Below are 13,041 nucleotides of genomic sequence, written 5' to 3' on the forward strand. Positions count from 1 at the left end.
AAGTCCTGACTCAGTATAGAAGGTTCCAGGCTGAAGCCAAATCCTAGAACTTCATCCAGGTCTCCAATGTGGGTGGCAGTGACTCAAATGATTGGGCTATCTTCTGCTTTCCTAGGCACATTAGCAGGGAGCTGGATCTGAAATGGAGCTACTGGGACTTGAACCAGCACTCTAATACAGCATTGCAGGCTGTGGCTTGGTGTGCTGCACCCCAGCCAGTCCCATGTGTCTGAATTGCACAAGTTGAGAATGAAGCGTGCACTGGAAAGTGAGAACTGCTATGTCCATGGACCATGGGCCACAGTCAAAAATGAGAATTACACTTCTGTTCCCTTGGAATGAGCATTGTAGGAAAGATCGTGGATCATGTTGCTAGTCCCTATCTAAATGTGCTTCCTCAGACGATTTGCTTTAGAAAACAGAACAGTTACATATGCTCCCATGGGTTTTTTTTAAATCACATTATGATAATTATAGTGACATTGAGTTTCTTTTAAAATATACATATACATGTGTATATATAAATGTAAAGCATGTAACGTGGTTTTCATATGGGTGTTTGTAATGAGTACATTTCTACAATCATGCTAATCCACTGGTGTTTTACAACATTGATTCTCTTAGAATCAATTAACTGAATCATGAACTGAACACTCACCCCGAGAAGGTGTATCCCAGGTGCTATTGATTCAAAGCTAAATCAGATTCCTGATCGATATGAACTCACCAGGAAAGACCTCTTTTGTTAATCATTTCATTTGAAACACAGGCAGATGGCTCTCCCCTCCACTAGTTCAGTGCCAGAAGGCCCACAAGAGCTGGAGCTGGGCCAGGCCAAAGATAGGCACCAGGAACTCAATCCAGATCTCCCACATTGAGTAGCAGCGACCTGAGTACTTGAGCTGTCCTTGCTGCCTCACAAGGCACACATTAACAGGAATCTGGAATTCAGAGCAGAGCCAGGTCCTGAACTCAGGCACACTGACATCCCAGACAGTATCTTAACCTCTCCACCAAACACCTGCTCCCAGTGGTGCAAATTTTTTTTTTTTTTTGCATTTTGTTCTTCCTCTAATGCAAATATTTCCCATGAATCCAAAGCAATGTGCAAGCAGGCCAGGGATACTCTCAAGAGAGGCTCTAGAGCTGTGATTCAGGACTTGTTCAGAATGATACAACTGGCTTCTTCACTTAGGGTTCCTGATAGGAATTTCAAAAAAGTAGAGGTCATGCTGTGGAGAAGAGAAGGAAAGAAACCAGAGGGAGTGGAGGCCCATTGTTGTCAGGGTGGTTTGGTGACTGGGTGGGTACTGGGGCTTATTTAACCCCAATCCTTATCTAACAGTCTTGAAAGTGACTGAATTCTGACCAGAAAAGTCAGTAACTGTCTGTACTAGTTTGCTGAGCCCACCAAAACCAAGGACCACACACTCGGTGGCTTAAACAACAGAAATGTGTTGTCTTACTGCTCTGGAAGTTTGAAGTTCAAAGCAAGGTGTCGGCAAGGTTGGCTCCTTCTGACACCTATGCCAGAAAGAGAGGCTCCTGGCCTTTCTCCTTGGCTGGCACTTGATCTTCAAGATCCATGGTCTTCTTCTATTGCTGCCTCTGATAATATCCCTGGTGACCTCACTCATTGCTTCAATTTGACCACCTTTGAAAGGGTGTGGTTTCCAAAGAAAGTCACAGAGTGAAGTCCTAGGAGTTGGGGTACATGACTAATAGGCACCAGGGGACACACATTTGCACCACAGCCCTGACTCTGGGGGGCTTTTCATGCTGCAGGGGCACTTGAATGAACATCCGTCAGCACTTTTAGCAAAATAGAGTAGAATTGAAGATCAGAGGACCTCCCACATAGTAAGCGAGAGTTCTCTCTCTGTATCCCTGTCTCTCTCTCTGTGCATGAGAGACAGATCTAATGGAACACATGTAAAGATATTTCTCATGGTGAGTTGTGACCAAAAACTGTACAGACCAGTGCCACTCAAAATGAATCAGTCTCCGGTGCACTCCCCAGAGACTCACTTTCCCTTGTGGTCTACATTTACAGAATATCACAATTGAAGGAGCATCCATTGTGGATGGTGACAACGCAGCTACAAATGGCGTGATTCACATCATCAACAAGGTACGAACTCCACCTTCCGCCCTGGTGACAGCTCGGCTATGTTATTTACCCTGCTCAATAGAAAAGCATTGCGTATCCTTCCATTTATTTTTAAACCATTTAGAAATTCTATTATTTCTGTAAAATTCAGCAACCGTTTACCTGTCATATATTCTCCAACAGTCGGAATGTGGGGCTACCATTATCCATCATATCACTATTCAGTTCTCTGCATTAGTACACACTAAAAGCATGAGCTAGTGAAAGCCCTAAGGGAAAAAATGGAAAAATAGAAAAGTATGAGTTTCATTTTCTTGTATGTTCTAATTCTACATTGTCCAAAGGTAAAATATAGGCAGAATAAGAAGCAGGGTTGTCAGCTATCCTGTAATTTGCAGTTACTATGTTAGAATCTTTAGTTTAAAAGGATAGAATTTAGGAACTTTAGGAATGTCAAAGATTGGGAAAAGCAATTAGCTAATTGCATTTTAACTAAACATATCCTCACTTGGCACTTACATGTTCCCTTTTTTATTTTAAGCCTTCAAAAGGTCAACTGCTTCCTTTCAGAGAAAAGAGGGTATTTGTAAGACTCCTGTGTACCTGCTTTTGCAAGGGTTTACAATTCTCCTGCAGCACCAAGAGGCACTGAGAAACACAACATGTCTGAGTGAGCGATTGTCTCGCAGAGAGCCATGTCAGATTTATGACATCACATTATGTGACATCACATTGAATGTCATGGGCTCTTTTCCAATCCTGGATTTCCAACAAAAAATAAAAATAAAATTAACTCTTCTGCTCCTAGATTTTGAGGAACATGCTCTTCTTAGTAGAAAAGCACTTCGACCCATCTCTTACACTGAACATTATTTTTCCGTACATAAAGAAGTGTCGTAGATTCTATATATACAATTCAAAGAACATATTACTCCTCACCTCCCTCCCTCCTTCATGCACTCCCACCCTCTGTTCTGTTTTCTTCCTTCCTTATTTTTTCTTTTAATTTTTATGATAACATACATGCTTTCAGTTTATCACCACAAGCTTATCCTGCCACAAAATAAAGAATTCAACAATTACTAAGTAGAACACGTTATGTTCCACGGGAGCAGAGACAAGGGCCTATAAAAATAATCACCTCAGAAAGTCAACTTTGTTCATATACATTACATTTGTAGACTCTGTATATTATCACAAATCAGGGGAAATATGTATTTGTTGGGAACTGCCTTGTTTCACTAAGCATAATGGTCTACAACTGCAGCCATGTTATTGTTAAACACAGGATTTCATTCTTTTTATAACTGAGTAAAATACAGTGTTGCATCGTGTATATATACCATAATTCCTTTTTTCAGTCAATCATTTGGACATCCAGTTGATTCCATATCTTAGTTATTGTGAGTTGAGCTGCAATATATATAAGTGCACAGATAACTCTTTTATATACTGATTTTATTTCCTTTGGGCAATTTCCCAAGAATGGAATGACTGGGTCATGTGGTCAATCTATTTGAAGATCTCTGGGGGATAGCCATACTGCCTTCCATGACGACTGTACTAATTACATTCCCACTAAGACTGGATCAGGGTAACTTTTTCCAACACATTATTACCAGCATTTGTTTAATTTCAGGATGATAGCCATTGCAGCCAGGGTAACGTGAAACCTAATTGCGTTTTTTGGAGGTTTTGTTTGTTTGTTTGTTTGTTGCATTTCCCTAATGGCTAGTGATCTAGAACATCTTTTATGTTGGCTGTTTGTATTTCATTCTTTTTTTAAAAATGCCTGCTCATATCCTCACTCCTTTTCTTAACTGAATTGCTTATTTTGTTATTCCTTTACCTCCTTATTCACGCTGGATATTGATCTTTAATCAGGTGTATAGTTTGTAAATATTTTCTCCCATTCTGTTTGTTGTCTCTTAGTTGAGCATTTCCTTTGCCGTTCAGAAGATTCTTAGTTTAATGTAATCCCATTTATCTATTTTTGCCTCTGTTGCCTGGACATCTAGGAACTTATCCAAGAAGCCTTTCCCTGCACTAATGTCTTGCCCTGTTTTCCTCTAATGATCTGATGGTTTCAGGCCTTAGGTTTAGATTCCTGATCTATTTGTATTAAGCATTGTTATCATGGGGGTCTATTCAAGTCCTACTTCCTGTGTGGCAACTTCCCTGTCCTGAGCAGCCCACATCAGCATAAATGACAGAGGCAGGAAGGTGCAGTCTAGCAACAGGCATCCTGTGTAGCCAATGAGACAGAGTGGCTGGGTCTAAGCCTCTGTTCTGCACCCAGCCTCCTGCTAATGCACACCCAGGGAGGCAAAAATGGCAGCTCACACACTGTGTCTCTGCCACCCGTGTGAGAGCCCCTGATTGAATTTCTGGCTCCTACATTGATTTGGCCCATTCCTGGCTGTTGCAGCCGTTTATGGATTGAATAGCAGATAGCATATCTCAAAGTCTCTATCTCCCCATCCCTCTTTCTTTTCTCCTCCTTCTCTCTCTTCCCTCTCCCCCCTCCCCTTCCTCTTGACTTTTAAATAAACTTCTCCAGAAAAAAAAGAAAGAAAAGAGGCATTTTAGAGTTGCAGAAAATTTTGGATTAGACATTTAGTTATCTGTGTGACCTTGGGCAGGTCACCTAACTTCAACTTCTCTCTGCCTCATTTGTCTTCATCTGTAAAGAGCAAGCATCTCCTGTCTCAATGCCTGCTCTCTAGTGAACTTCCAATAAATGGCTTCATTCTCAATTCCTTGGGTTTTCTCTAAGTGAAACTTGTTTGATGTACTGTGCTCTCTTTTAATTTTTTAAAGATGTATTTTTATTTGAAAGGTAGAGAGGAGAGAGAGGTGGATCTTCCATCTACTAATTCACTTCTCAGATTGCCTCAAGAGCTGAGCAGGTCCAAAGCCAGGAGCCAGGAGCTTTTCTTCCAGGTCTCCCCTGTGGGTGCAGAGGACCAAGTACCTGAGCCAGCTTATGCTGCTTTCCCAGGCCATAAGCAAGGATCTAGATCAGAAGTGGAAGAGCAGGGACACGAACCAGCAACCATTGGAATGCTGGTGTTGCATGCAGAGGCTTGGCGTTATACACCACGGCACTGGCCCCAGATCCTTTCAATGCTGTCAATCCTATGCCACTCTAGAATGAATGACCTGGAAGCATGGGGCCGCATCTCTCTGTATCCCTCAAAAACATGAGTACCTCAACAATCATTGAGATGTTTGAGCATTCACCAGGAGCCAGAGTATACCAAGAATTATTAACTGAATTTTTCATTTGGTATTTGCAACACCCCTAAGTGTTTTCTGTTAGTTCTTTGAACTGTCCACAGGAAATAATGTGATTTCTGTGTGTATTGGGAAGCAGCAAATTGCAGCACCATGTGCTAACAGAATTTGGGGGCTCCCTTTCCTAGGTGCTGATCCCCCAAAGAGGTCTCAGCAGTTCCTTACCAAACCTGCTCACCCGGCTGGAGCAGATGCCGGACTACACCATCTTCAGAGGATACCTCATGGCAAGTAGCTCACGCTCTGCCTGCTGGCCTGGCTGGGCTGCCTGGAGCAGGAATCCCTCACCTGCTCTCCTCTCTTTCCACCACAGCATTACAATCTGGTGAATGCAATTGAGGCCGCCAGCACTTACACTGTGTTTGCACCCAACAACAACGCCATCGAGAATTACATCAGGGAGAAAAAAGTCACAGCTCTAGTAGGTATTGGGAAAGCCAGCCCGGGAAAGTTCAGACGCTCAGCATTTTCAATGTGTCAGTCATGTTCCTTTCCACCCTTTCATCTAACCCCTTTGTTCATATCCACATAGTTAACATAGCCTCCCACGGGAGTACCACCCCCACACTTGTACAACTCTCCCATGCCAGAGCTAGTGCGTCCTGAGTGGCATACTTGAACCCCCATGCACAAGTGTTCAGGCATGCTAGGAACCAGGAAGGATCCTTGGAGCCACTGCTCTTTCTGGTCCAAAGCAGCTGGTTCGGTGTCAGCAGCAGGGACCTAATAGGGATGGACTGTTAGTGCTGGTGGGAAGCTAGAGAGTCTAGTCCCTGAGTCAATTGTGGTCCATCAGGAGGCACAAACCACACCAGTTTCCAGAGCAGAGAGGTCTTAGGTGTATGAATTATTAATTGAGTACAAAGCTGTATGGGAGAGAGGTGGGGGAGGTAGCAATTGCAGGAAGGCATGTAAGATCTGAAGGCTAAATGAGCAAAGATTATAAGCAGTAAAACAATAACTTAGAGGAATGTTGAGCCACCCCAAGAGAAAGGGGGCTGGTGACTGAGTTTGGAGGAGGAGCCAGTATGCCCAAAACTCAGACATCTAAGGAGCTGGAACTGCCCAACTTGTGTCCCAACGGTTGGAGGGCATGACAAGGCTACTTCTGCTAGTGATAGGAAACTGCTCTACAACCCAGCTGCCAGTGCAAACAAGAGGGGCCAAGATAGCTGGAAGCAGCAGCCCCTGGTTAGACTGCTTATGCCCCAGTCAGACCCCAATCCTATAGGTCGCCCCAGTCAGACCCCAATCCTATAGGTCACCCCAGCAGAGGGTGGTGGAGCACAGCGGAAAGTCTTTGACACATCCTTTTGACACGTCCTGAGGAGGACCTCTCCTCAGGATCCCTAAAAAACTGGGTCATAGGGACACTCTATTCACAGCAGGTCCACTCAAAGAAATCATCTTCACAGCCCACCCCAACTTTCATACCCTCTATCTAGGTTTGAGAATCACCAAACAGGTTCTTGACCAAACTGCTTGGAAAGTCTGCAAGTTCTCAAAGTGATGTTTCACAGCTCCCTTTAGTGGTTAATAGCTATCGGTCTTGTCACCTCCATCAGAACTTCCACCCCAACGAGCCATTGATCCTCATCGTAATCCCCCAGTGCAGCCAGCGTAAAGCAGATCCCTAACAAACTGGCTCATCTCTTGATTGACTTTCAATTCTCTGTGTGGCCCAGGGGGAAGACATCATCCAATATCACGTGGTCCTGGACAAGAAACTCCTCAAGAATGACCTGCACCCGGGCATGCACCGGGAGACCATGCTGGGCTTCTCCTACCTCCTTGGCTTCTTTTCCCACAATAATCAGGTGTGATCCTTTTTCTTAAAAACCAGGAACCAATATCATAACTCATGTCAATCCTTGCCACTTCCATGCTGGAGAATCTCATCAGTGTTTCCCAAACCTTGCCAACACAAAAGAATTATCTGTTTTAACTATAATGCAATGACTGAACCATGTTGTCCTGCTATCAGTGTGTGTATGCATATACATATACATATACACACCCAAGCAACAAACCCAGGGAACTCACCCTAATCCCCAAGGAGTGGCACTGGCTCCAGGACATACAGAAGGATCCTAATGACAAACGTAACAGCCACATGAATTAGCCTTGTAATTGCATAACTGTAATGCTAGCGACCAAGTGAACACCATGCTGGCATCCCAGTTTTTATCTCAGATAATACCTAATATTTGTAATTCATTAAAAAATTAGTGAAACTCAATCATGAACTTAAGTATAAATTTATACTCAAATATTTTAAATATTAAGTTAAAATGCAATCTAAAAATTCAACATAGTAGTCAAAAAGTAATTCTAATAAAAATTCTCACAGGAAAACAAGTATTATTTGACACCAAGTACTATAGTGAAGTGAAACTTCAATCATAGAACTTTTTGAAACAATTTTATTTGGAGTTTTCTAAAAAGCGTAATCTTCTTTACTTGATATCATTTATTTCATAATACAGTTCCAAGATGATAACCACATTTTCCCCCATGCCCTCTCTCTCAGCCCTCATTTCTTTCTTTTTCTCTTATGTACACATATTTAATTTGCTGCCAACCATAATTTTCAGCAAGTAAAAATTAGGACGTCTACAGTTCCACAGTAATATAAGTGAAATGAAAACAATAATCATATCTTTATATAACCTTTTTTCTTTTTTATTTTACTTATTATTATTATCATTTTATGATACAGTTCCATAGGCCCTGGAACTTCCCTTACCCTCTCCCCAAGTCTCCCCACATATACTGAGTTCCCCTATATTATTACTATAGTATAATTCTTCATAAACAGTCATATGTCCATCATTGCGGACATGGACAATGGCAGGTTCCAGCATCCTATTGTCAAGATATAGTAAACAGTTTCATTGGGAGTCCATCATTAATCTGGAAGTACAGATGCATACTGTTATATCCTCACATCTGGATTTGATAGTCTCCCGTACACAGTTACTCTACATCCCCTTAAATGAAAAGCCACAATACAAAATCAACAACAGGAAGAAAAATAGAAATTTACAACGCCATGAATTTAAATAACATGCTACTAGATATGACAGTCCCCATTATACAGTTATGGTAAAATCCTGACTTAGTTCTGGGTCTTGAATGCTTCCTGATGCTCTAAGCAAAAACAAATCCATACACATCATTCTTTGAAATTCTTACCTAACTACTTCTATTCTTGTTAACTGTCATGTGGCCTTTTTTAAGGGTTGCTTAGAAATTAACCATGATGTAGAGATAAGCTGAAAAGGCAAGTTGCTTTTCCAGTGTCCTAGTTATGCCCGGCACCCATCCCTCCTGGCCTGCCAGTCAACAGCACACTGAGCATGTCTGTGGAGCCAGGTTGCTGATGGGAACTAACACAAAGACACAGTATTTTTCAAACAGAAATTAACTCATTTGAGAGATGGAGAAAGACCCTAGAGATGATCTAGATCAATTTTTGTTTTACAAAGGGGGAAAAAAATAATTCAGGAAGAAGCAATTAACTGCAGGTCACATGGCTAGGCAGTGCCAAGTATACTACTGTTACCTGGAGTCTGCCTTCCTGGGTTGAGTTCTTTCCACTGCGATGTGCTGCCCTCCAGATGGGTATGAGAGGATCTCCTAGGCAGTGACCACGTTGGTAGTCTCCAGTCTCACCTTCCTATATTCTTTCAAACCACCATGATAAAAGGTCACATTTAACCCTCTTGTTCACAGCTATATGTAAATGAAGCTCCAATCAATTACACCAATGTAGCCACTGACAAGGGAGTGATCCATGGCTTGGGGAAGGTTCTGGAAATTCAGAAGAATAGATGCGATAATAATAACACGACTATTACACGAGTAAGTTATATCCCACATTGATGATGGATGTTGGCATGTTTTTTTTTTTTCAATCATTATTTTTAACAATAAGACTTCTCTTTCAGGGTATTTCAGTTTACTTAAAAAAAAAAAAAAAAACAGTGTGTGAGCCAGGGAGTATGTCAGGCTGTGATTCTACAAAGACAAAACTAATCCCTGCACTCGAAGGATTCATGAGTTATGTAATATATTGCACCGTGATGAGTCCCTGGGAGAGCTGTGTTGAAATCCTGAAGCCATGACTTTTCCCAGAGAGAAAAGAAGCTTTGTCTAGCACGGGCTCAGCAAGAGGACTGTGGTACACCTGTGGCAGCTATTGGCCAAAACTCATCCGCTAGAAATAAAAATGGACAATTTCAGTGTAACATGTCATGCAATAATGGAGAAATTTCACTCTGGTCCATAGAATCTTTCAGTGAAAGTAATAACCATCCATTTATTGGGTACTGTGTGCACGGGACCACTGTAGACATTTTACATGTGTTAATTCAAGTAATCCTCACTGCACCTTACAAAGCAGGTACTATCACTATACTCTTCTTACGTATGGGCAAAATGAGCCAGTGAACCACAGAGAGAATAAGTAATTCACATGTTAGCAAGTGGCAGAGAAAGGGTTCAAATCTGAGCAATCAGCTAGAAACCTATATCATCTATAACATTGTCCAATAGTACCAAGTTCAGAACAGACTCCTTGGCCACCTCCTATTCTAGGGAGAATTTGTGCCATCCTTAGCATTTGCAGTGGTATTGTTATTCCTGTTGAGCACCTCTCCTCCATACGCTCCAGCTGGGCCAAGCGCCTTCCGGGGTGGAACACTGTATGTGGTTCAGTCATTTCTGAACTCTGTTCCAATTCATTAAATAGTTTCAATAAATGAGGGTTGTTGATAATGGAATTATGATTTAAATAATATAACACTTTCACACACTTTAAACGGTTAGTAGAGGCAGAAGAGTGTTATGGAGAAAAGTAATGTTCGAACATATACCACCCAAGGTGTTTCAAGGGTTTCTCTCTAAGAGCATGGACGTGGCTGAGCAGCTGACTAACTCTGCGTTCTGAAACCACTTGCTCTGAGTGCTTTAAAAAAAAAAGCTTTAAATTCTACACTAGAATTAATGTTAGGATGTTCTCTTTGTGTATTTCACCAAGGGCAAGTGTGGAACATGTTCTCAGAAACCCGTCTGCCCACTTGGAACGACACCACTTGTAAGTTTTGTCTGCTTTGGTGAAATTTTCTAGATCTGAGGGAATCCAAACTAGAAAAATGAGTCCCAAGCATATCTTATTTTCTTTGCCTTCATGGCTTCACTTCATTTAATTTTGCCATGTGACACAAATGCATCTTTGTGTAAGGTCTTATATCTGTTTGGACTCAAGTAAAATTTTATCCACAAATAGAAGTGGGTTTTCATCAGAGAGCACAGAAAAGATGTCTCACTCCTGTATTTCCAAATCCCAGTTGCCAGCTGGGAGCAGCAGCAAGAAATTTTATCAAAGAAGACACAGTCAAAAACACATCCAGCCTGGATACATCCCACCTGCCTGATTTCCTTTTATAGTTCAACTGGCAACTAACTTCCCCATGGAAGCAGGTGGCATATGTGGAGGAGGTAGACATATTAGAATTATTTGCAGTCCATATTTCTTGTACTTGTGTATTTGAAATGATAACCATTGCAAAAAATAAATATTTCTGCACCTTTCATAGCATGATAATTTATGATGATAACAAATGACAATTTTCTCACTTGATTTGTTATTTAATTTTACATATTATGAGTCTTTGCAAGTAGCCTTAATCATTTCCCAGACCAAGGTAGACCATAATCCAGTAAATACTTTAAATAGATATCAAGGTTTAGAACAACCCATGTTTATGGCTGAGAAGCAATATGATCTGGTTTATTCTGATTCTTCTAAATTTGAAGAATTCTTATCTTTCTACAGTATTTTTAAAGGATATTACTTTAATGTATAATCTTTCATATTTTGCCACCTGGATTTCTGACAGCCAACATTGTGATTTTTTTGGTTTGCATATGATGTAGCAGGAAGAAGCCATCAAACTCCCTTTCCAGAACATTCTAACCAGAAAGACCACTATGTGTCACCCAACTACTCACTTTTAGAGACTGGAGAACTTTTTTCTTGACTACAAAGCTGACAAAATCATTCTTCTGTCACAGGGTAACGAGACAAAGAGATGTATCTATACACTGTATTTCATGGGAAAACGTTCCATATTCATTGGGTGCCAGGCAAAGTGTGTGAAAACTGTCATTGTGAGTATATGAATCAGTCAGTTGGACATTAGACCCTTCAATTCCTTTGCTTGTGACCTTCACACCACCTTCTCTTCCCCATCATTATTTAAAAATGCAGCGTTAGCAGTAAAGCTCGGAAACTCCCTGTGAGTCAGAAATGGGTAAAGCTGCAATACTCAATTGTAGGATATAGAAATCAGGGGCCTGAAAAATGGGTGTTAAACTATACAGCTTGCCAGTGCACCATGTTGGAGTACCTGGCTTCCATTCTTGGCTCTGAGTGCAGACCCTGAGGAGTAATGGCCTGAGTGGTCGGGACCCTGCCACCTAAACTGAGCGCTCTGCTCTTGGCTTCAGGTCCATCTGTGGCCATTACACACATCTGGGGAATGAACCAATACATGGGAGGGATGGGGGAGGAAAGAAGGAAAAAGGGAAGGAGGGAGGGAGAGAATGCATGAAGAAATTGAGATCAGAGAGGCTAATAGGACCTCATGTTCTGACAACAAGACAGCTCTATGGCTGCTTATCAGCACAAGGGACAGAGGACGTGGCCCCCATTGAGGGAGCATCCCCTAGAAAGAAGCTCTGCAGAGCTAAGCACTTCTGGCCATTGCGTTGGCACCTTGAAGACCATGCTGTAACTTCCATTCTGCTTCTTCCCCGGAGGATTTACATGACATCTGCCTATCCTAAGAGAGCTGGGGTGGTGCAGCACTTCAGCTGGAGAGGATTGCATGCCTCCATGCATTCAAGAGTAGGAGCAGGCTAAAACACAGGCAGATGTTCAGGGTTCCCTTCACCAACTATGAGATAGATGTATATATATGACCACACTGTAGAGTAGTCAATGAAATATGATTCAGTGGTAAGTGGCTTTGCTTAGGCATGCTGAGGGTCCGCATCTCCCACACTGAAGCATCACTCTTCTTACTCGGTGTTTTGTCTGTATGTCCCTCTGCCTTTCTTTTTTTCTTCATCTACTTTTCTTACTTGCCTTTTTCATTTCTCTCTTTCCTGCCTTCTTGGTGGAGACCTCAATCTGTTCCTAGTAGCCCCAGAAGCTGCCTAGCCTCACACCATCCTCAGGGCAGGTTGCCACCATACCTGCCTACCAACCCCTAGGGATCAAAGACACAGGCACACACCTGTTCCCACCAGCAGTCTCTACACTGAGGCTGGACAAAACAGGAGAGTAGAGACCCATGTCTAACTCTGACCTTGTGTTTCAGACCAGGGCCTGCTGCGCTGGGTACTTTGGACCCCAGTGCCAGGCCTGCCCTGGGAAAGGACAGAATGTCTGCTTTGGAAATGGAATCTGCTTGGATGGCATAAATGGCACAGGTACCTGTGAGTGTGGAGAGGGCTTCGGTGGGACAGCCTGCGAGAACTGCGCCGAGGGCAAGTATGGTATCCACTGTGATCAAGGTATGGGCCCAACCACCTCCCCAGCTAGCCAGCCCCCCAACCTGCAGAAG

General features: G+C 42.3%; 1 protein-coding gene across 1 annotated transcript in view; it reads left to right on the forward strand.

Moving 5' to 3' along the window:
* STAB2 (stabilin 2) overlaps positions 1–13,041 on the forward strand; it is a 116,959-nt gene that overhangs the window by 62,581 nt on the left and 41,337 nt on the right. Inside the window, exons 31-38 of the mRNA XM_040988004.1 lie at positions 2,054–2,131; positions 5,536–5,634; positions 5,721–5,828; positions 7,093–7,224; positions 9,143–9,271; positions 10,449–10,505; positions 11,486–11,581; positions 12,796–12,991. Of these exons, the coding sequence (XP_040843938.1) occupies positions 2,054–2,131; positions 5,536–5,634; positions 5,721–5,828; positions 7,093–7,224; positions 9,143–9,271; positions 10,449–10,505; positions 11,486–11,581; positions 12,796–12,991 (895 nt within the window). The remainder of the gene's footprint in view (positions 1–2,053; positions 2,132–5,535; positions 5,635–5,720; positions 5,829–7,092; positions 7,225–9,142; positions 9,272–10,448; positions 10,506–11,485; positions 11,582–12,795; positions 12,992–13,041) is intronic.

Source organism: Ochotona curzoniae, unplaced genomic scaffold (assembly GCF_017591425.1).
Source record: "Ochotona curzoniae isolate NIBS_2020 unplaced genomic scaffold, NIBS_Ocur_1.0 contig_1014, whole genome shotgun sequence".
NCBI lineage: Eukaryota > Metazoa > Chordata > Mammalia > Lagomorpha > Ochotonidae > Ochotona > Ochotona curzoniae.